This window comes from Phoxinus phoxinus (genome assembly GCF_949152265.1).
Source record: "Phoxinus phoxinus genome assembly, chromosome: 16".
Classification (NCBI taxonomy): domain Eukaryota; kingdom Metazoa; phylum Chordata; class Actinopteri; order Cypriniformes; family Leuciscidae; genus Phoxinus; species Phoxinus phoxinus.
Genome location: NC_136891.1, coordinates 7965798 through 7988866, shown reverse-complemented (window position 1 = coordinate 7988866; position 23069 = coordinate 7965798). Strand labels below are relative to the sequence as shown.

Below are 23069 nucleotides of genomic sequence, written 5' to 3'. Positions count from 1 at the left end.
CTACAGTAATGAAATTTTGACAGAAAAAGTGGAAAGCAAAGCATAAAGCAGGGGCAACAAAAAAAGTGTATCGAAGGTCTTTCGAAAAGGCCACACTTTTACTGTCTTAATGATGAGGGAACAGTAAAATGAATCCTCATGTTATGGATTTTGATTTCAGTTCACCTTTATTTCATGACTGATGAGCCGGGACTTGGTGACTTTGCAAAAAAAAAAAAACGTTTAATGACTAATGTTATCAATGAACCCAGCTCGACACAACACTGAAGAAAGATTTTGGTTATAAAATCCTCTTCCTTAAAACAACAATTGACTTAAATATCAAAGTTAAATATGTAAAGCTGCAACACATTTTACACAAATGAAGAACAGAAAAAACGGGACATAATAATGCTATACATTTTTGGTCAGTGACAATTAATAATTCACACCAGGCATATTAGATAAATTAATAAACTGCAGTAAAACATATTTCCTTAATTTGCTGTTTGCATCTGTTCTCAGCAAACATGTGCTCTCGTTGTGGGGTAAAAGGAGCATTAACAGATTTATGACAGAAAAAAAAGCAAGTTAACATCCATTTAGTTAAACATTCTTTCAAGTACTTCTCTTAGGATTGGATATTCAGCCTTTATTTTTTGGTCCTGGAAATGTATCATGCTTTGTTGCTGTTAATACAATGTTGAGTTAGTATAAATAATGATAAAGTAACGCAGGACTACACCAAAGGCAGTCTCCTTAAAAAATATACATATTTTGAAGAAAACTTAAAAGAATAAACATGCTCCACTTGGTTGTTTTCCTTCCGTACAAAAATAATACATATTTTTGCACGGATAATCCACCAGCATACATCTGAAGGCATGTATTACTGTGTCGTGGGCCCCCGGAGCAATTTTCACAGTGGTCTCCAGACCACTAGGAGGCATCATAGTTCCACCTGTAAACCTTTAACATCTTCAGCATGAGCGCTCACTGCTCTCGGTGACGTTGTTAGTAGGGGTGTCCTGGGCGCTGGCATGGGCCGCTGATGACAGGACCTCTTCAAAACTGCCTGCGCCTCCTGTTCCCCCAACCTTTGACTGCTCACAACACAAAACTCTCATAACATTGGATAGTATGTTGACAACAAGCACAGTGAAGTTGAAAACTCCCAATGATAAGCTGATCAATTATTAACAGCACTGAACTGAGGGACAAACAAAGTTAGTGTTTGACCACCAATAAGGTCATTTTATGTCAGGCTTACCTTAATGTTTGAAACTGTGCTTTCGACTTTCTCCTCAAAGGACTTGAAACTAGGCGAGTTCCTGTGGAATAAAGACAATTTTGTGTTACGCATTTCACCAAACCTAATCTAATTCTAAACTTGGTCCATCCAAAAGGAGTCCTAACATCCTCTCCATGTTTTATTGTTGTGTAATGAAAAAGTTGGTACATGCAGGTATTACCGGTACCAAAATTTACAGTTTTTTAATGCAACAAAACCACAACGGTATAAATGGGGACTGTATAAAACACTCAACCTGTAGTGTACTGTTTTATATATGCATATGATATATGTGGAATCCCATTTTTTGACGCTTTAAAAAGTTTTAGTAAATGCAAGAATAGAAAAAAACATGCAAAGCAAGCTGTCACACATATTTACCTCATTGTAGGCATGCTCATTGAATGACGTATAGAATAGCTGTCCCATGAAAGCATGGCCAAGCAAAAGAGAGGTTCAATCATCATCATGGACAAAGAAATACATTGCAAATAAGACACATAAAATGCTAATAATTTAACAGATTTTATTTCTAGATATATTTAAGTTTCACTACATCTACACTGCCGTTCAAAAGTTTGGGGCCGTTTAGATTTTTCTAATTCATTCCTGTGATGGCAAAGCTGAATTTTCAGCATCATTACTCAGTATCACATGATCCTTCAGAAATCATTCTAAAATGCTGATTTGCTGACACATTTCTGATTATCACCAATGTTGAAACAGTTGACTTAACATTTTTTACAATACTATTTTAAATATAAATCTTTTGTAACAATTTAGATGTCTTTACTGTCACTTTGTATCAATTTAATGCATCGGTGCTGAATAAAAGTATAAAATTCTTTCAAAAAAAATGTTTATATATTGACCCCAAACTTTTGAGCGGGTTTGCACTTTTCAATGGACTATACGTATAACTATCCCATAAATGCAAAGATTCCTGTTATAGCTATACTGGTAGTAAGCTGCATGTGAACTGGGTAACTGTACAGATCGTTTTGCACTTTCTGTTTTATATGCATAGAAACTAAACCACGTGCTTTATTTTTAATTTTTATTTTTTTTAACTACTCAGAGGTGGAAGAAAGGGGTTCTGCTATTTATCAAAGAGCATTACATGCATTATTTGTCATAAACAGTTCACAAAGAAAAGCAACAGATGCTGATTTAGTAAACAACATACAGTCAATGTGGGAGACAAAGAAATGATTGTGACTTTGGAACTGCATTGATTTGCTGAAAATTAAACATAAAATAAGACCAGTCTACAATGCTATGCCATAGTCTCAGACATTGAACCATTTCCAATCTTAAATTATCTAAGTTTTTGACTTCACACAATGTTAGAATCAATGTTAGGCTGACACTCATTGAAATTGTATTGAAATATTCATATAAACTGCTCAGATATTTGAATACCCCTTCACACCCATATTGATTATTTATGGGAGTCCTGTCTTTAAGTCAGATTTGGTTTCAGCACCATCACTGCTCTCATGCATCATGCAGATGCTAAAAGAAAAGCAGCTATCGCTCATCTCTATCTGGGATCTATGAACACAGTATCTTACCCAATGGAATGCGACCTTTGGTGCGCATCAGAGATAGGGAAAGAACATTGTAAATTATTTTTGTTGACAGATTATAGGCCATGCAACATTTGGTCATATGAGACTCAAACCACAGTTTGAGTTCTGCCAGAACAGTACAAACCATAAAAAGCATGCAGTTCTCAAGTTAAGAACAACTAATACTGGCAGAACTTTCAGGTCAATTCACTGGACGTAAAATCTGAGAAATGTAATCATAATTATATACAAACCAAACCGCAACAGCGGTTGAACCCCATGGAAACTGATTTTGTAAATTAATTTTAATACAGAGGTCACAAAAATGATTTGGACGTAAGTTACTGTACACTTAATGTATGAATATCATTGCATTAGGAAAAAAAAAAAAAATCAAATGATGCTTGACCTTTTCTCTGGTCAACTGGTGTTAAGTACATTTTTGGTCGATGCATGAAGTCAGTTTCCCTCAAGTTCATACAAATTTTGAACAATTGTTTTGTCATGGGAAACCTTGTGATTTTTTTTTGCATTAAAAGTGTGCATTATGGCATTCATACATTTTTAAGTGTGACTTAAGTGTAGTTTTTAGGGCAACTGTATATTAAATTAGCTAATGAACATTAACCATTCCCAATACTGACATTTTTGGACTGACGAAGTAGACTGAACATAGCACTCAGGACTGCACAACAAGATAATAAGATTTATCATTATTTAAACAAAATAAAAAGTTAATTTTTTGAAGTAGAAGATGTTGATGAAATCCTGAGAATCCTTGTCATCCAGTATCATCATGCGCTCTGCTGCTATTGCTAGGAGTCGATGAGCATGCAAGGCTACACATTGTTCTTTGAAAGTTCACTGCAAACATGAGGTAGAAAACCCCCCAGACACATGCAGAGAGACAGCGTCACACACTGGCAACCAAACACACATACCTCATGGGATACAGTACCTGAAGGCCAAACATGCTGAAGTAAAATAAGGTAGGAGGTATTGGATCTACAGTAAAACCAACACTACTTTGCTAAAGCAAAGGCAGGAGTGAGTAATAAATTAAAACTGGGCGTCATGCATTGATTTTCAGTATTAGCCTATATCTGCAATTCATTAATTAATAAAATTGTCTTAAAACACACTAATAAGAGCATACAACATAATGAATATCATTAAACACTTCTGCAAAAGTTATTTTTTTGTAAACCAATTTTTGATCTATATTTTTGACTTGTCTTCCAGTAAAAATACCTAAACATCCTTAAAACAAGAAACTCTCATTTGATAAACACTAATAATAATGCATACAGCTAACAATATATATAGGCTATATATATATATATATATATATATATATAATACATTATGTACTGTATGTAAATAAATATACAGGTGCATACATATTAATATAAGATTATTAGAAAAAATATAAATGCATAACATTCTGATAACTGTTCTATTATAGTACAAAATGTTGCTTCTCAACATCTTGTTTTAAGAATATATATTTATTAAGAAAAATTTGTAATAGACTGATTTTCTGCAGTATTTAAGATGGCCATCTTTAAAGCATGACCATTATAAATTAACTCAAACAAACTGTCAACGGTCAATCATTTATCACCCTGTTGCAGACTATGACACTTCTGAAAGCATCTATTGTCAGAGAAAGTCTCAACCGTCCAGGAGCCAGTGAAGAGGAGCTGGTAAATTCTTCATGCCATCACAAGCTCTTATTTCTCTGCCAGCTGGATCTGCCTCCAATCTGGCCCGCTGAAAGCTGCTTAAATGAGGCTTACATAACACAAACATGCCTCTCAAACAGACTGTCTGAGGTGAACGCCTCAAGACCACTGCCATTTCACTGTGCATCATACACAGCATATGTGTGAACTATGTGTTTGTGAGAGTTCCCTACAGAAAACAAAAACAAAACAAGTAATGATGGGACAGCGGAAAGAGGGAGAGGGGGAAGGGACATTGTACCTCATATCCCCGAACTTCCTGGTGATGGTAGTGCCCAGGTTACTGAAGGCGGTTGAGGTCCGCTGTCCTGCCGTGGTCAGGGTCTCAGATGTCTTTTTGTATCTGCCAGAACAGTACAAAAATAACAAATATTGTCACTAATAAATAAAATAGAACAAAATATTTCAGAAAACTATATTTCTGAAATCTGATATACCCTTTTATAGAAATCCTTCTTTAATCCAGAATCCATTTTTTAATCCATTTTTGTGAGTTTAAAGACCCGGTATATATTCCCTTTTTCAGGATATTGTAGTTTTAATGAACATTTTATAAAATCCAAATAAGCTTTACAAATCTTAATTGGAAAGGTTTTAAACCATTTCTTTCATGCTTGTTCAATGAACCAAAAACAATTATTAGAACAGTTCTTAAGACACTAACAGTTTACAGGCAGTAGACTAAGACACAGTTCCAATAGGACACTAAAGAGACCTTTTGACTCGGAAAACCACCAGGAGAAAGATGCCTACAGGTATGTGAAAATGCCATGATGACTGCAGATGTGGCCAGAGCAATAAACTGCAATGTCTGATAGTGCTACAGGGAGACGGGTGATCGTCCTTGCAGTCCCAAACCACATGTAACCAACCAGACATGTGTGAGAACCTGCAAGTGCCTTGGTGGAAGAGTGGAGTAACATCTCACATCAAGAACCGACAAATCTGCTGCAGTCCATGAGGATGGACTGTGCCTTTAGCCCAGTTGTACCCTATATGGTTAAATATTTAGTGCATGATACAGTGCATTAAACATGACATTACAATATTAGACATGCCAGTTCCCAAAGGAGACTGGAGAACGAGAACAAACTCTAAACCAAGTAGCCTACAGGCACAAAAGGTGCCTTTTCTGAATTGTAAGCAGGAAGAACTTTACTTCACTTTTTCTATATGATCTCGTAAAAAACAGGAAGAAATGCTGCTTCAATATAATGGATACAAGAAGACAGTCCACAAAGGGAACAGAAGATTCATAATGCTAATTTCACAGAAATTTCACTGGTGTCTGAAATCTTGTGTTATAACCTTATATTTTAAGGTTATATGGGTCACGATGAAAACAATAACTTTTTTTATTTATTTATTTATTACTTTTTTTTTGTGTGTGTGTGTGTGTGTGTGTGTGTGGTGGATAATAGTGAGTGACTTCCTATTATATGCACTGAAGTCACAAAATCCTTTTGACCCAAGAGCTCCTCAACAAAACTCCCAGATTTAATAACATTTTACACATACAGTATCCAAAGTGGCACATTCCGATCAGTCACGAGACTTTAAAAGCCTAAAATAACTTACGTTTCTCACATAAAGCTACTTCAGAAGACTATAGTACACAAGTCTGGATTAGTTCTATAGTGACGTTATGTTGTTTAGTTGTAATTTTTGGAGCTTGATCATCCCTATTCATGTCATAAGGAAAAGCGCAGTGTGAACTGTGAACAAAAAAAAAAAAACTTGTGTTCTATGGAAGACAGAAAGTCATACAGGTTTGGAATGACATGATGCTGAATAAATTATGAAAGAACGTTTATTTTTGGGTGAACTAGTCATGCTACAAGCCAAGGTACATTTCGCAGCTTAATTATGTGAGGTAAATGTGGAATTACATGCTTTGAATAATAGCACATCTAGACTGACCCAAGAACAAACTAGGAGCTGGAAATCTAGTCAATTGATGAGAGTACGAGTCACTCAGACTAATACAGAAATGATCCAGATCGGTCAGAAGACGTCATCTGATCAGTTTGTCCCTCTCAGCCCATGGCAACTGCGACACGAGAAGAGCTTTTCATTTGAGATGCTAGTTACCATGACACTGTAGTAACTTAATGACCAGATGAACATGGGGATATAAACAAAGTCAGGCATACTTATTATCATATAAACATACCCTTTTATGTTATTCTAATGATTATGATGTTAAACAGTAAAACAAAAAAGAAAGTTTAAGTGTCAAACAATTAAAGTGTCAATGGCGAAAGTGAATTCTGGAGACTTAAAATGTTAGTTTATAGAATTGTTCTATAAGCAAACTTTCTAGCACAGATTTTATTTCCAAAACATTTCAACAAGTCAATCCACCAAAGCTAACGAGAATGGGCAACACTTTGGGCAAACGTGTCTGCTAAATGAATTAATGTACAATAAATAGATGTTTTTCTGATATCATAAATTCACATAATCTTTGCTTATGAATGGTTTCTATTCATCATGCTTGTAACCTGTGTATTAATCTGTTTAAAAACAGAATATTTGTTATTCCCTAGGCTAGTGATCGTAAACAGTATTACTGTAATGCGCAACATTGTTATGATACTTCATGAGTCATAATGAGAAGTGATTTTAAGTAAGCCTCTACGCTATTTCCCTTTAATTGACAATAATAGGCCACTTGTTCATGTCTATGTTCAGTGTGTACGTATAAAGCGAAAGAGGGATGTGCAGCAAGCACTGTGTGTCTCAAACAGGCGCTGTTTGTATAAGTGAATGTGAATTGAAGTAGATATGGATCACATCATGATTGCAATAACCTAAATATACATCGACAGAGGGAAACACAGCAGTTTCAACATACTCTTTCAGACTGCAATTCATTCTCAAGAAGAAAGCATGTTAGTAAAAAACAGGGGTAACACTTTATTTTAAGTTACGTTACTATTGTGCTTAGTATAGTAATAACAGTAAATTATGCATAACTACAAGTAAACCAAACCCTGACCGTAATATAGTAAATGCATGTAGTTAAGTAATACTACTAAGTACATATTTGAGTAAGTACAATGTAACTACTGTATGTCACCTTAAAATTAAGTGTAACTTGACGGCACTAACTACAGACAACTCTCTTTTAGGAGACAATAACTCCATTTATCATGCACTTTGATCTTTGAAACTTTGCAGACCTTTTGCTTTCACAAAAAGCTATATTACATGAAAGGTAATATCTGAAGAAGGTTGTTAAAAAGTGTTTTTCCCCTCCATCATTTTGGTCATGTGTCATAACCACCACTACTTTCCTCTTAAAAGGGTGCATGGCTCTGTAGTCACAATAAGCCACAACGAAAGATGACATTAATCACAGGGTTTAGCAAACACTACTGTACTTACGCAGTGCTGGTCTGCATGTCGTACCAGCTCTTGCTGAAGTTCTGTCGTAGTTCACTCAAGGGTGTGATCCCTAGTATTTGTTTCAACTCCAAGTGACGTTTTTCTTTGGACGCCAGGACTTGTTTCAAAGTAGCGATTTCTTCTTCTAACTGACAGAGGGAAAATAGGTCAAGGTTGGGGGCTGAGAAGCTCTTGTGATGCTCTTCAGATTTATATTTAACAGCTAGAAAATGTACAAATGAACAACAAATAATGCAGTTTTAATATGAATTGTCCACTCTTTTTGTCCTTTCTGTCTCACACGCAAACTGTGACACAGTTAACGCCAGCCTTGCATGGCTTAATGGACTGTGAGGATCTGGGGGGATCAAATATAGCCCAGGGAAATAAACGGAAAAGCTTAGGTCACATGATTTCCAATCAAGGGTGTATGTTCTGGACGAGATAGTGCAGACCGTTTGAGTGGAAACAGCACAGTAAATTTCAGTCAATACTAACCTAACCCGACCTAACTACACTTTTTCACAGATACAAGTAATTTTTAAGGGTTTTTCAAAGGTCCTTTGCACTTTTTACAGTGAGTCACAACATGCAAAGAAGGAAAATGACAGATCTGCAGGATTTGCATAACGTGCGAGACAATTTCTGCTTGAGCTTTGTGGCCTTTGAGTTCACAGACTAAAGCTGTTTCTAAGGATCAAACAGCTCTTAATGTGCCTGCACCTCATTTTCCTAGTTTACAGCACTAAAACATTGGGGAAAGTACCTTAGTCAGTTCATTCTCCATTTCCTCTCGCTCCTCTTCTGTGACAGTGTTGTTGAGGTCCACCTCTGACACCATGTCCTCGTCCACTTCCTTTAGAGGCTCTTTGTCCAATAAACCTGGAAATGAATGTACAAAAATAGAAGAACAAATGTTATTGTTAACATGTCTCAGTCATATGTACAAATCTATGAGAACGCATTCTTTCACAGATTTGATTTCACAGAAATATCTCGGGAAAACTCGATCCACCATTGCTAAAAGAAAAACAAAAACCTTAAACCATTTAGCCCAAAAGTCTCAAACTCATCATTAAAGGATAAGGGTATAATGAATCAAATTAGTTATGTATTTTTATGCCACTCCAACCTGAACATTTACATATTAATTTTCAGCATCATTACTCCAGTCCTCAGTGTCACATGATCAATCAGAAAATTCTAATATGCTGATTTGCGGCTTTAAGAAACATTTCTTATTATTATCAATGTTGAAAACAGAGCTGCTTATTTTGGGGACACATTTTTTCCCCACAATTCTTTAAAGACTAGAAAGTTCAAAATAATGGCATTTATTTCAGATAGAAATCTTTTGTTGAATTATAAATGTCTTTACTGTCAATTTTGATCAATTTCATGCATCCTTGCTGAATAAAAAGTATTACGGTAATTGCTTTTTTTAAATTAATTTTTTATATAAATATTACTGATCCCAAATTTTAAATGGTAGTTCATACGACTTATTTATAAGTCAACCATACAATAACATACAAATTTTCTTTAGCCCACATGTATTCAATTGTGAGATTGCATTAAAAACACCAAGATGTGAATAAAATTGCCATAATTTACATGAAAATTTACTTTTTGGAATGGAATCACTACTTTACTTGCAGTTTATTTTTTGCGATATGATTTTCCACAAAAAAATAAATTCAGAACTTGGATGGAAACAGCTAGGTAAACTAAAACACAAGTTCACCCATTATGTTAAATGGCATTTGCCAGTACACAGAAACTACTGTACCCTTCAGTCAGTGTGACAACAGCAGTGAAGCCTTTAAACACATTTAACCATCACCTTCTCTATGTAATTATCCTGCCTCACCCCTGAATGAAGGTGTATTTTTGCAGTCCTAAAGAAAGGTTGACAAAGAAAAGACTAAAAACACCTTGCAAACATGCCACATCGATCATCTGAAGGTAACAGTTATAATAAAGCTTTACACGTTTCCTTTAAATGGTTAGTTCACCCAAAAAAGATTTACTCAGCCCTCATTTCGTCATGGAAGTATGATTTGAGGCAACAAAAGGCTGATTTCATAATAGCTGACATGCTGACTCAGAGACTAGTGACCAAAACAGTATTCTCTCATGCATTTGAGGACTAAAACCTAACTTAGTAAAGTACAGAGAGGAGGACATGAAAGTAGGAATATGGTTTGATTACCACAACTATCAAGAAAGCTCAACATAGTTCCTCAAAATCCTTTAACTCAGAACACCATTATCATTTGTTTCATTTCAGCATTGCAAGACATGCCTGACATGGCTTACATAAATCAATATTTTACATTAAGTGTGTTTATCGGAGAGTGAAATTACATTTCTTATTTCTTATTTGTAAACTCAAACCCCTTTAAAATTAGACTGTGAAAACTTTTACAATTCATTTAAAGGGGTGGTTGATTATGATTTCACTTTTCTAACTTTAGTTAGTGTGTAATGTTGCTGAGCATAAACAACATCTGCAAAGTTACAACGCTCAAAGTTCAAAGCAAAGGACTACAACAAACGGCTGGTAGGGACTACACGACATTCCTCCGGGGTTAGTGACATCAGCAACCCTATAATTTACATAAACCCCGCCCCCTGAACACGATTTACAGATTGTCAAGACAGAATATGCTAATCAATGACTAGAAGATAGTTAACTCCACATCAGCTACATACATTCATCAACTACCGGTAACCATTCAGAGACGTCCTGTTGCATTCTACACATTCTACTTCTTCCTGAGTCTCTCCATCATTTTCTGACTCCGGTTTGAACATAAAAGACTAAAAGTGTTTGAATTTCTCAGTGCATGTCTGTGTGAGGTAAAAGGACATGAGCTGTTGAAGCTCCGCCCTCTGTGCAGCTCATTTGCATTTAAAGGAACAGACACAAAACGACGCGCTTTTGTTCAACCTCAAAAAGTGCTTACTTTAACATGCTATATGAAAATATCAGTGGGGTATTTTGAGCTAAAACTTCACATACACACTCTTGTGAATCTTGTGAAAAGAGCATTGTACCACCCCTTTAAAACACAATGTTCTTCAAAAGCATTATGTTGGAGAATCAAAAACTAAACCTCACAATATAGAAAATGAAAGCTCAAATGATGAAGCACTAATGCATTTGATATGCCTCCAGTAATGTGAATACGGTAAACGTTGAGGTAGTTTTTGTCCAGAAGGAAACAAGAGTCACATCTCGGAGGTCTGGTCAGTCATTACTTGGGAAACTGATTAGAGTGCTGTGGTATGAAACGCGTGATACACTTTCAGAGGCTAATGCAATCAGCAGGTAAGAGCAGAGCAGAACGGTTTTAGCAAAGAAAAGTGCTCAGGAATGAGATCCCAGGTCCATCATTAATGCCTTTACAGAAGATATCTACATGTTTAAAACTAAAGCAATATGGTTCAGTGCTTGCTATAAGACATTAACTCGGAAGGAATCAGACCAAGCGCGTTATGCATTTCCTTCAAATTTGCTTTCAGCACATACACAGTATGTATATACTGTCACGAACTGCTCAGAGAGTTTGGTTGAGGATCCAAACACAGCTTTCTTAGGGCAATCCAAAATCATAATCCATGTAACAGGCGATGGGTCAAACACACGGGCAAACAGTCCAAACATAAAACAAGGTCCAAGAGACAGGCAAACAGGGAAATACGGGAAACCATAGGATAAAGTCAAGACACGGGTAACTCAGCAACGCAGTGTCACACTAAACAAGACTTTGCAATAGATGCCAGAAAACACAGAGTTTATCAAAATAAAGTGTAACCACCAAAATAGATTTTCTCAGCACATATTAACATGTGATTATTTGTGATTACATTTTAGTGGCCGTTTACAATACACCGGTTTCATGATTCAATTAAGGGGCCATTTACACACCCCAACTTTTTATGTTTTGGGGGCCATTTGAAAATGCAAACTTTTAAATTTGGGTTTCAAAGTGCACGTTTTTGAAAATGATACTGCTATCATCTCCGCGTAAACTACAGAAACACAATTTTGTGTAAACGGTGACGTCATGCGCATGCGTATTACGTGTTCAGTCTATAATGTGTTTCTTTACAAAGTGATGTCGCCAACTACTGGCCTGGCATGCATAATGCTGTCGTTTTTGCGGATCTGAGTGAACAGAGATCATTTTGACAATAGTGTCGTCTGTACGCAAAAAAAATTCTCAGGAAAAACGTTTCTGTTTTTAGTGCATCATTGTCCTGTAAACGTACCCTCAATTAATTATTCAGCATATTAGGCTATATCATTTAACTAAATGGTTTAATTTGGTAACAGACTTACTAAAAAAAACATGGACAAATTAGCTTTGACTGTTTCAATTTTTGTCTGGATATTTAAATGTCATATTATGATGGAAAACAGTCTCCAACATAGTGCATGTGGCTCACATTTAAAATATGAAAATAATCAGTATGGCAATTCAGACACAACATGTCCTCAAAATGACTTTTCCAGAAGAAAATCACTGACATTAAGATGTTAAGAAATAAACACTAACATGACAGTGTACACACAAGCAAACACTATTCGAGACACTGCATAAACCTCTATGTCTTCAGTCTGTAAGATGCTTTATTTGCTTTTAGATATTATAGATTTGTTAAAAAAATATAGATTAATACTGAGGGTTGGATCTTTGAGCATAACTCAGAAGAAAAGCAATTATTTCACAGTTCCACCGCCTCATTGTTCAGGTTGCCTAGTAACTTTCCTGATGTCTTGCATCAACCTCCCAATTATCCCATGAATCAGATTCCCTAAATCTATTTAAGGGTCTGTGTCTCGAATAAGAGGAAGTACAGAGGATCATTTTCACAATATGTAAAATGATACCCTTTCTATTCCGTTGCCTTAATACTGTGTCTACAGACACTAAGTGTAATCTTTGTTGAAGGTTTATTACCTGGAAAACAGAGAACTTGAAATTGCTTTATTCAACACCACCAAGATGAAATGCGGAGATATCGGATTTAAACCAAGATCATTTGAAAACAATAATGCTATGATACAAAACAATTCTATTTTAACACCAATTAAAATAACAACATGGTTCCTGCTGAAACCCCCCAGCTAAACCCCGATTCTGATGGCAGCTAGGCTATACAGTACATGGTTTCTAGATCAACCTTGAATCTAGACTAACTGAACCTGAAGCTGGGAACCTGGCTGAGCTAGATAACCAAAGACAACTTCAAGTGGATGGTCAAGTTGATCATCTGTATCTTTTCATTGGAAAAAATATACGGAAGGAATCATTCTTTCGAGTTGGTTCTTTTTGAATGAATTGGTTAAATCGGTTCGTTGAAATGGACTACTTGAAAGAACCGATTCGCTGAAATGAGTTTGACTTGTCATGACTAAAATAACAGTAAAATGCGACAGAGAAGAGATAATCACAGAGAAACCCCTCTATATATTGAACTTTGTTGACAAGCCTTCGTATATTTTCTTTCTGTTCTATTTTCATCATTAACGGGCCAATCAGAGTTCATCTTTCTCAAGTTCTTATGTCTGGGTGAGCAAGTCAGAGTCGTGTCATGGTGTTCGGTGTGTCATCTGAGTAATTAAGTGTCCCTTTAGGGCAGTGTGCTTGACGGTTCAGCTTCTTCAAGCTCACTGGACTATGCGCTACTATTCTGTCCAACCCTCTCAGTGTCCTCATTTTCCTTCTTGAATCACAAAGAATCACTTCACTGTCCTCAGAGAAAGATTGCAATGTGTGGAGGAGGAGGCCATTCTTATCCTCATCAGATGAAAAAAACATTACTATCGCCCACTGAGAGGAATGAAAGACAACGGCTTTCAAACGCAAACCAGAGATGAGTGGGGGGGAAAACAAACAATCTTGGCCTGGGTAAATCTATGTATAACACTGTTGACAATTGATTAAACCATTTAGGTTAATCACTCATAATACTCGAGTCATAGCTCAATGAACTATAATGTTAATGTGTTAATGCGTTCAGTTGCCTAATGGAAAGAAAACTATAATAATAGCCAATAATAACAATTGTTCAGCAAGTTGTGAGAATGACTTTTATATTCATCTCGATTCATCTCAATGACACAAAAACTATCAATGGAAATCCAAATTCTGAACTTAATGCAAATCTATAAATATTAAATTAAACAACAGCTAAATTAAACATTAAATCAATTGCACATTTTAGTGTTATAGGCCTATTAGAATTATTTAAATACTAGTATAGTATTTTTAAAAAAATGTTTTATTAAAATAATATGTAATAACATTTTAATAATAATACTATCTATATAGGCTATTCGTTTAATATTATATTTTAAATAAGCTTAATAGTGCTTTTGTCATTTTTATTTTAAATATATATATATTTTTGTCAGTCTTAGTAATTTAGGTACTTCAACTTACAAACTTAGCCTATCTTATTATAGTTAAGACAACATTTAATCTAAAGTTTTTCATCTAATATTTATTTTATTTTAGCCTTATACCAATTAATGGAAATGACTTTTAATAGTTTTAGGTTTAGTTAACTTAACATATAACTTTCATGGCACTACACAAAGGGTCCTAAGAAAGGTGTGAAGACTAGAACAAATCCTGCTTTTTTCACAAAATAACTCCAATAATGCAACACAATTTATTCGGACCTTGAAATAAAGCAGTATAATTTAAGAGCATGGTTTCAGTGAAGAATTGCGTCATTTCTGGCCTTGCCGAAGTAATCTGAGGGATTTCTCCTTAGTGATTATCTGACTGGATTTAATTCCGTCTGACTGCTGCGCAGAGACACGACAGAGTGTTTAGTGACTGGCAGGAAATTCCAGATGGTGAGGATGCAAAGTGTGTGTAATGGGTTGTTTTTATAACTCAGCTATAAGCTACATCCTTCAGATGAAATGAGATGTCTCTGTGACCTACCTGCATGGAAAGTTTCTCTGTCTTCTGTGGCTCAGCAAATTGAAAATAAGAAGAACAATGCATGAAATGATTCATGAGCGGATGATGCACCAAATCCAAACAGATTACAAATGGCACTCAAATTTCAAAGAACATGCAAACAGGCTGCATTCAACAATATCATTCAAAAACAAAATGTACACAGACATGCATATCAAACCAATGCTGACTCATTCAAGGAACCTCAACATGACATGCATTTGAAAAACAAAAAAGGGGCTGTGTCTGTCAATCAAATAATATCACATTCTAGGGTTTAGCAGTACAAGTGAAATGTGCTAAAGTCTTAGACTATTTCTATCTAAAAGCACCTGTGAAAAGGCTGTAGACAACCCATCAGCTCAGAGGTGGACATGCGTGATCTACACACACACACAGACTACAGAGGCTGGGTTTGTCACATTCACTTTCATTACATTGCACAGCAAGCTCTTACCCCAGTCTATAGCTTCAGAAGTCAGTACGCTAGAGTACAGCTCTGTGAAGTACGGTTGGCAAAACAAACAGATATTAAAGGTTGAATGCACAAATGAACAATGCAGATGCATTGACTTTACTGATGATCATGTTGATTTAAATAGGCTACATTTATTAAAAAAATTAAACTACAACTACGAATACACTGTTTTCAGGTTTGTACATTACTATACTTTACTATACTGGGTTCAAAAATACATTTGCTGAATTCAGAACTGTATACAGTACTAGTACCATATACTTCTATGACAGAAATAGTAGTATGCTAGTGTGTTTGCAAATTCAGCAACTGGCTACATTTCCAGTTCACAAACTGAACGGATAGTTTATACTTATAATTTACTTGTATTTTGTCTAGTCAAATTATAAAAACGTGTATAATATACATTATTCCATAAATTACCATTTCATTTAACTTTATTGTAGGCCTACTGTATTACTATACAACACTGCAAAACTACTCAAATTCACATTTACTGTTGTAAATGTTTTAGTTATTGACATGATTTAATTTACTATACTACTTTTGTTACTGTTAGTTTCTGAATGTTTACGGTAACATAAATAGGTTTGCTCATGGAGCACATACTGTATCAATGGTCTTGTTGTTACATGTGATGGTCCTTGACCTCAAACATACAGTAGACCGGCTTTTCTCGCTTCAGAGCAAAAAAGGACCACAGTATACCAACGTGTAAGAAGTCTTATTACACTGAGATAGATTGATGGTATTTATGACTTTTCATTGCCCAACCCTGTAATTAGAGTTTGTTGCACTACATTGGTGGAGCAAGGCAGTACCAGGTGCCAACAGGATGTCTACTATAGTAGGCTACTACTACTGTAGCCTACTTATACAGTTTTGTTTATTTAAAGGCCAGCCCAATTCACTGGTACTCCCACTGGAACATATCTGGTCACAAGATTTCAATTATTTAGCTCAGGACAATCACGTGGAAATGAAATGGAAAGGTCACATGGTTGTCCAGATCAGTGCACCTAAAGGAACATGAGAAGGAGGAGCTCCATCTAATTCTCTCATTTGTTTACGTGTTTTGGCAACAGATCCCTGGAAAACTTGATCACGTGTCTGGCTTAAGCTCATGCACCTCATTAGAATTGAAGCCTAAATGAGAAGTATGTACAGATTACTTTTAAGTATAGCTGATATTTATATAAAAGAGTACTATTGGGCTAGTTATATTTTAATCCATTATATGTATTTTTCTGGTATGCAAACTTAAAACCAACAAAACGTGCCTCTTTAATTTGGATCTAACGCTAACGTTACTCAAGTTATTTAAAGATACACAAAGTGAAACGATATTTACAGAAGTATTCACACATTTCCAGTATTTTCACAGAACATAAGACATGAAAGTGATCGGAAAGTAAGCTCACCCTGTTGTCTGGGCTCCATATCAGCGGTACTGTGCAAATGCAGGTCCAGTACACGCACACACACACACACACAGAACCTCTCAGTTCAGACAGAAATATCGCGTCCTACACAACCGTTTCACACACGCGCTGTCTGCTGTCAAAACCACTCCCATTACCAGGGCAACTTCAGCCACAGACCAATAGGAGCGGCTCTAATTAGCATATTATGATTTAGTAATAGGGCATATTTCGTGTATTTCAAATATTTTTTAAAATATCAACAAGCGAAAGTTGCTTAAGACTACAACTGTTGTCCGAAGTTGTAGTCCTCTAACAAATTGTTAGCAGCAACATGGACTTTTTGTTTTGTTTTTACAACAGCTTCAAAATCTGTTGGATTGTGTGCAATTTATGTTGTAACTTGTAGAACAAAAAGAGTTGAATACATTTTACCGTATTGACGTCAACCACATACTTTTTACTTTTACTGTAATACAAAATAGCTAGAATGCCTCAAAAATGATCTTCCGGGGATTTAGAGCAACAACCTGCTCTATGTAATTTATAATCAATAAATGGTAAGTTATAAAACAAAACAATGCTATTAATAAGGCCAAGCTAAAATAGGATTTTTTTTTAATTTTTTATTTTTTATTACAAAGGAATGCCAGTTTGGCATACCAAAATTATGATGTCATGAGTGACACGTGTACTTGAGAGAGCAGCAAAGGAGTTTACTGTCGGTTAAATTGTCCTTGTGGTCAACAGCGGCATCTCCTGGTTAGACACGGCAAAAACACGCTGGCCTGAGAATGGAATGGAGATATAAAATAAATAATAATAATAATTTAGTACAAAAATAGAACAGAATGCTCAGTTTTCAATTGAAGTAGGCTACTGCTTGTGCCAAGTTATGCAAAGCGCTCAATGATGTGTTACAGGAGCTAATATTGACTATGGGAGCTTTAAGACAATTAGGATATTACACTTCCGTATTGTAATAAGGACGGGTTTAAACTGTAATGAGTCAAAAGCACTTCAAGCACGGATATATACAAACACAGAGCAGATGATCCCACAAAATAGTAGCACAGTTTTGTTAAATGAGTATCTAGTTATCATATGGAAAGCTCAAGTCAAGAAGGTAAACAGGTTATTTGTTTCTTAGTAGCTGTTTACATGTATGCCTACTTGTGCTGAGTTCCTTGAATATAAGCCTACTACAAGTATTTAATATAATTTATAATGATGCTATCTATTGCTGTTTGCTAGGCTTCACAAGTGTTGGCAACATACAAAATGTCACTCGAGTTATTTTGACCACTAGGTGTCAGACTTGTTCAAAACGTCCACTTATGAAGAACCACAGCAATCAGCCCCAAATTCACATGAAGATGATTGTGTGTGTTACTATGCATGGGCACTTTGCTGGTGTTTATTATTATTATTGATAATAAAAAGTGCTTGGAGAAAACAATGAGCTATGACTGATATGACGGAAGGAGATTTTTATGGCATTTTCTAAATAAATATCATTTTTTTTTGCCATGTCCTTCCATGACGTTTAAATAAAAATAAATATGACTATTTAAAAGAGTTAATTAAAAAATAATTGTTGCATGTATTTGTTAATATTATATTTTTGACCAACATCGTATAAAACCTCCATGGTATCATGTCATCATCACCACAGTATTTGACAAAAATCCCTGAGCAAAAAAAATTAATCAAACTAAATCACATTTGGTCACCAAATAATATACATTTAGTAAATGAAGAACATCGTTGTCATTAGGCCTACATGTCAAATAAAAAGCATTGCGATAAAATTAGCACCCACCCCATTCAATTCTGATATATTTATCATGCGATTAGATATAATATTAATTTCTTAAAGAGTTGAGCCCTTGCATACAGAAGAAGATCCTTGACTAGATCACAAACTTTGACTTTTTATAAATTGAAACTATAACCACATTCACATTTAGTCATTTAGCACTTCATCCAACAAATGAGAAAGCATAATTAACAAATCAATAATATTTGCAGCACCAAGTTTCAAGAGTAAGAACTACAATATAGCAATGTGAGTCACCCTTTTATTGTATTAACCTGACAGAGATTGATATCAGTTGCCACACTGCCATTAGAGTCCGGTTGAGCAGCTGGTACTGGTGTCAACAGGATGTCAGTCAGTCAGCTGACCCCAGGAAGCAAACCCCTAACAAAGTGCTTAGACAGGCAGGAAATTGATTTGACTGGAATGTGCATTATCAGAGACTACCAGCAGGGAGGGACAAAGAAGGAAACCTGAGGAAACTGGGACTCAAGTGACATGTTGTAATCTCTGTTTGCTAATGTTGTCCTCTGTGTCCAGATGGTGATCTTCACTTATATGGAAAAATATTATATTCTTATGGAATGCTTTAGATGCTCAAACCTGAATATCAATAGCACTGTGCAGATAAGGGTTCAAACTTTACAAGAGGCAATGACTTGCTACTAAAAATCCTTTATGGTGTTCCCGGGCAAAAATGGCTGCCTTTTAAATAGCTTATAAATCTTTCATTATGCTGTATTATCACCAAATATTGGATTATTTTTGTCAACTTGCTTTCTTTCATTAAAATGGACTAATTGACCATAGGTCTCATTGAGTTGAGCTCATGCACCTCAGTTTTTGAGTGAAAAAAGTTAATTCAAGTTTATTTCTCAAAAAAACAGGCGCGTAAGATCAATGAGGCTACGATCAATCTGTTCTAAAAGGAAATACTAAATCTGTCCTAATCAAAAGAAAACAAGTGGATAACATGATTGGATACAATATTTGGCAATACCAAGCATAATGAGTTATTTATATAAGCAATTTCTCTCTCTCTCTCTCTCTCTCTCTCTCTCTCTCTCTCTCTCTCTCTCTCTCTCTCTCTCTCTCTCTCTCTCTCTCTCTCTCTCTCTCTCTCTCTCTCTCTCTCTCTCTCTCTCTCTCTCTCTCTCTCTCTCTCTCTCTCTCTCTCTCTCTCTCTCTCTCTCTCTCTCTCTCTCTCTCTCTCTCTCTCTCTCTCTCTCCTCTCTCTCTCTCTCTCTCCTCTCTCTCTCTCTCTCTCTCTCTCTCTCTCTCTCTCTCTCTCTCTCTCTCTCTCTCTCTCTCTCTCTCTCTCTCTCTCTCTCTCTCTCTCTATATATATATATAGCCTACATTTCTTTTATAAATAACTAATTATGCTTTGGTATTGCCAAATATTGTATCCAATGGAAAAAGAATATCCTCTCCAGGTCAAAATTACCAGATGTGTTAGATGTGTTCCTGGGTCAACATATTTTGTTGATCCTTGAACAACATTCCTGTCCGAAAATTTTACAATAACCATATCCCTACCCCTAAACCTAACCAAATGTAATCCCTAAAATCAGAGGGAAATGGGAACACTGATGTAGAAGCACCTAACTCGGGGTTTAAGACTTGACATAAACTGAAAACTTGTCCCCCAAATTGGTTGATTGGAATATTGTTCATTGTTGCACTTGTTGAACACTTGCCGATTTCTGCAGAACCCAATAAGGGTTAAACGGATATTTCACCCACAAATGAAAATTCTGTCATGATTTACTCACTCTCATGTCGATTCAAACCTACGGTATATAATTTTCTCTCTCGTGTGATTTCGGAACACAAGCATTATTAGACCCCACTGACATCCATTATATGGACAAATTTTTTTTTTCACAATATCTTGTTTTGTGTTCCACAGAAGAAAGACATTCAAGTTTGGAACGACGAGGAAGTCAGTATGATGGCATTCCGTAATATCAAAATATGCTTTCAGCCAATGTCATTGTAAGAGCCAGCCTGCCACACAGGTGACGTTTCTAAACTTAGCTAGCAACAGCTGCTCGGCTGACAGCTGCACCCAGACCACATAATGAAAGGGACAGCAGCTCTATGAGGAAAAAGAAGAGTATTTTACTCCAACATATGGTCAGACTTGCATATTTGATCATGCAAATCACAGAAGAAAGCATTCATTCAGCAGAGACCGCAGTCACCACACTTCCTTGAGGTAGATAGTCATCTGTAGTAGTGAGATTTTGTTGGCTGATAAACTTGCCAACATGTTTTTCTGGTCTTACAATATGATCTAAAATAAACATAGCAGAGCAAAAGATTCACTTTTTAAAGTTTGGATTTGGTGAAATGTTGAATAGTCAATATTATGAAATGAGATTACAATTTAATATATTGTAGCTGTTTTCTATTTGAATATATTTAATAAATGCAGTTTATTCCTGTGATGGCAAAGCTGAATTTTCAGCATCATTACTCCAGTCTTCAGTCACATGATCCTTCGGAAATCATTAATATGCTGATTTGCTGTTCAAAAAATATTCCTGATCATTATCAATGTTGAAAACAGTTGTGCTGCTTAATATTTTTGATGGAACTGATCAATATGTTTCATGGATGAATAGAAAGTTCAAAATAACAGCATTTATTTGAAAAAGAAATCGTTTCTAACATTATAAATGTCTTTAGTGTCACTTTTTATCGATTTAATGCATCCTTGCTGAATAAAAGTATTAATGTCTTTTGAAAAGACTGGACTCTAAACTTTAGTGTATCTGTGTAGCAAACTGTGCATTATGGAATACATGCAGAATACTTCTTGCTAACCTTAAGTATGAGCAATCATAATAGTGATACTTTTCTTGGCAAACACTTCCAATTAAACGCAAGCGAGACCGAATGTTGGCAGCTCCATTTAATTCTCAATTAAATATGATAAAGACATTTTTGCTGTCTGCAGGCCTGAATTGACTTTCTATATCTGAAAATAAAGTGCAGCAGCAAATGTAACAATGAAAAAAAAAATTACAATGTGCATTTTTTAAAAAGAAAACATGAATGTATCACAGGTGTTGTGCTATAGATTCAGACACATAAGTCAGTATATTTAGGGAATCAAATATTACAGGTGTTTGGAAATCAATCACAGCAGATGTGCTCTCAAAATATACAAAATGAACTCATTCATAAAGTTCATTCGAGTAAATTTCAATCCCATAAAGGCACCGTCTGTGGAGACAAAAATAAAAAAAACACAACACCACCAGATTGGCAGTCAATGCTTTCAGTTGACAACGTTAGCAAGTTGAAAACAGCAGACGTTTAACATGCTAACATTCTGATTTTGACTGATTTCTGTTATGTATTCCTCAATATATATGTACGGATAATTCAGTTATATAGCAGATGTGACGAAATTCTCCCTGAGAATATCAGTGGCATTCACTACCAGCCTGAGTGCATCTTTATAATTGATTGTCTCCGAAACCCAATTGAGATATCTGCTTTGAAATGATACCTGGCAACCACTTATAACCGGTTGAATAATATTTTGTAGGGCATTTCCCAAAAAGAGTATTAGACCAGCAGGTCTACAAGTATCTCCATGCCTTAATACTCATATTCCTGATACTCCAGCCTGACCATGTTGCTATGGTTACAACCTTTCCTGCCATGCATTTCCCTGCACTTTCTGGCTATCCTCCAGATCAGCCTTTGTTTGAGTATTAAATGGCTAGCTCAAATCAAATCAACATGGGACATTGGAGTTGAAGCTTTACGGGTTGCCTTTTGTTTAAATTTCATTGCATGTAGTGGAGTGAATGTAGCATGCCTAATGGTCACGATTATATATTTGTTGGCATGCGGCAGTATTTTGTTTTTTTGTAACAGCGTGGGATTGAAACAAACCCAACACATGGTAATGGAGTACAGTGGATATGAATCGATAACACTGTGCAATATACAGCAGGGTTGCCTATTGGGCTGATAGTCTCGAGCATTGTGTCGCTCAGTGGCTACTTCTCAGTGAGCAAAGCTAAAATATACTACAAATGAACGTCAAAGTGTCCATATTATGGACATTAAATTTGAATGAACATTTCTAAGAATTATACACACTCAATTAGAAAACATTATGCATCTAACAGTTTGTTCCGGGCATGCACTATGCTTCCATGTAGGGTTTGAAAGTCTGAGACCACACTTCAAATCTGGCATTTCAAAACTTAAATTCACCATTTCTAGGTCACTAGATAGATCACTAGATAGACAGATAGATCGATGACATTAAGACATTGAATGTGCGTTAAAAAAGTAAAGGTGAATTCTGACTTAATGTTGATTTGATAATAAAACAGGACGACTAAAATACTACTACTAAAA

At 35.7% G+C, this 23069-nt stretch overlaps 1 protein-coding gene across 6 annotated transcripts; it reads right to left on the bottom strand.

Moving 5' to 3' along the window:
- Positions 1-25: 25 nt before the first annotated feature.
- Positions 26-17017, bottom strand: tpd52l1 (tpd52 like 1). 6 transcript variants are annotated; one of them, XM_079583507.1, is made up of 10 exons: positions 16862-16991; positions 15420-15461; positions 14945-14968; positions 8743-8858; positions 7977-8125; positions 4828-4929; positions 2845-2859; positions 1652-1690; positions 1250-1310; positions 26-1082 (listed from the first exon to the last, which is right to left on the bottom strand). In XM_079583507.1, the coding sequence occupies exons 1-10, from the start codon at positions 16878-16880 to the stop codon at positions 960-962; spliced, it is 690 nt and encodes a 229-aa protein (XP_079439633.1). In that variant the 5' UTR covers positions 16881-16991; the 3' UTR covers positions 26-959. The 6 variants fall into 6 exon arrangements, with proteins under 6 accessions (XP_079439633.1, XP_079439634.1, XP_079439635.1 ...); XM_079583508.1 differs by lacking the exon at positions 2845-2859; XM_079583509.1 differs by lacking the exons at positions 1652-1690; positions 2845-2859.
- Positions 17018-23069: the final 6052 nt, after the last annotated feature.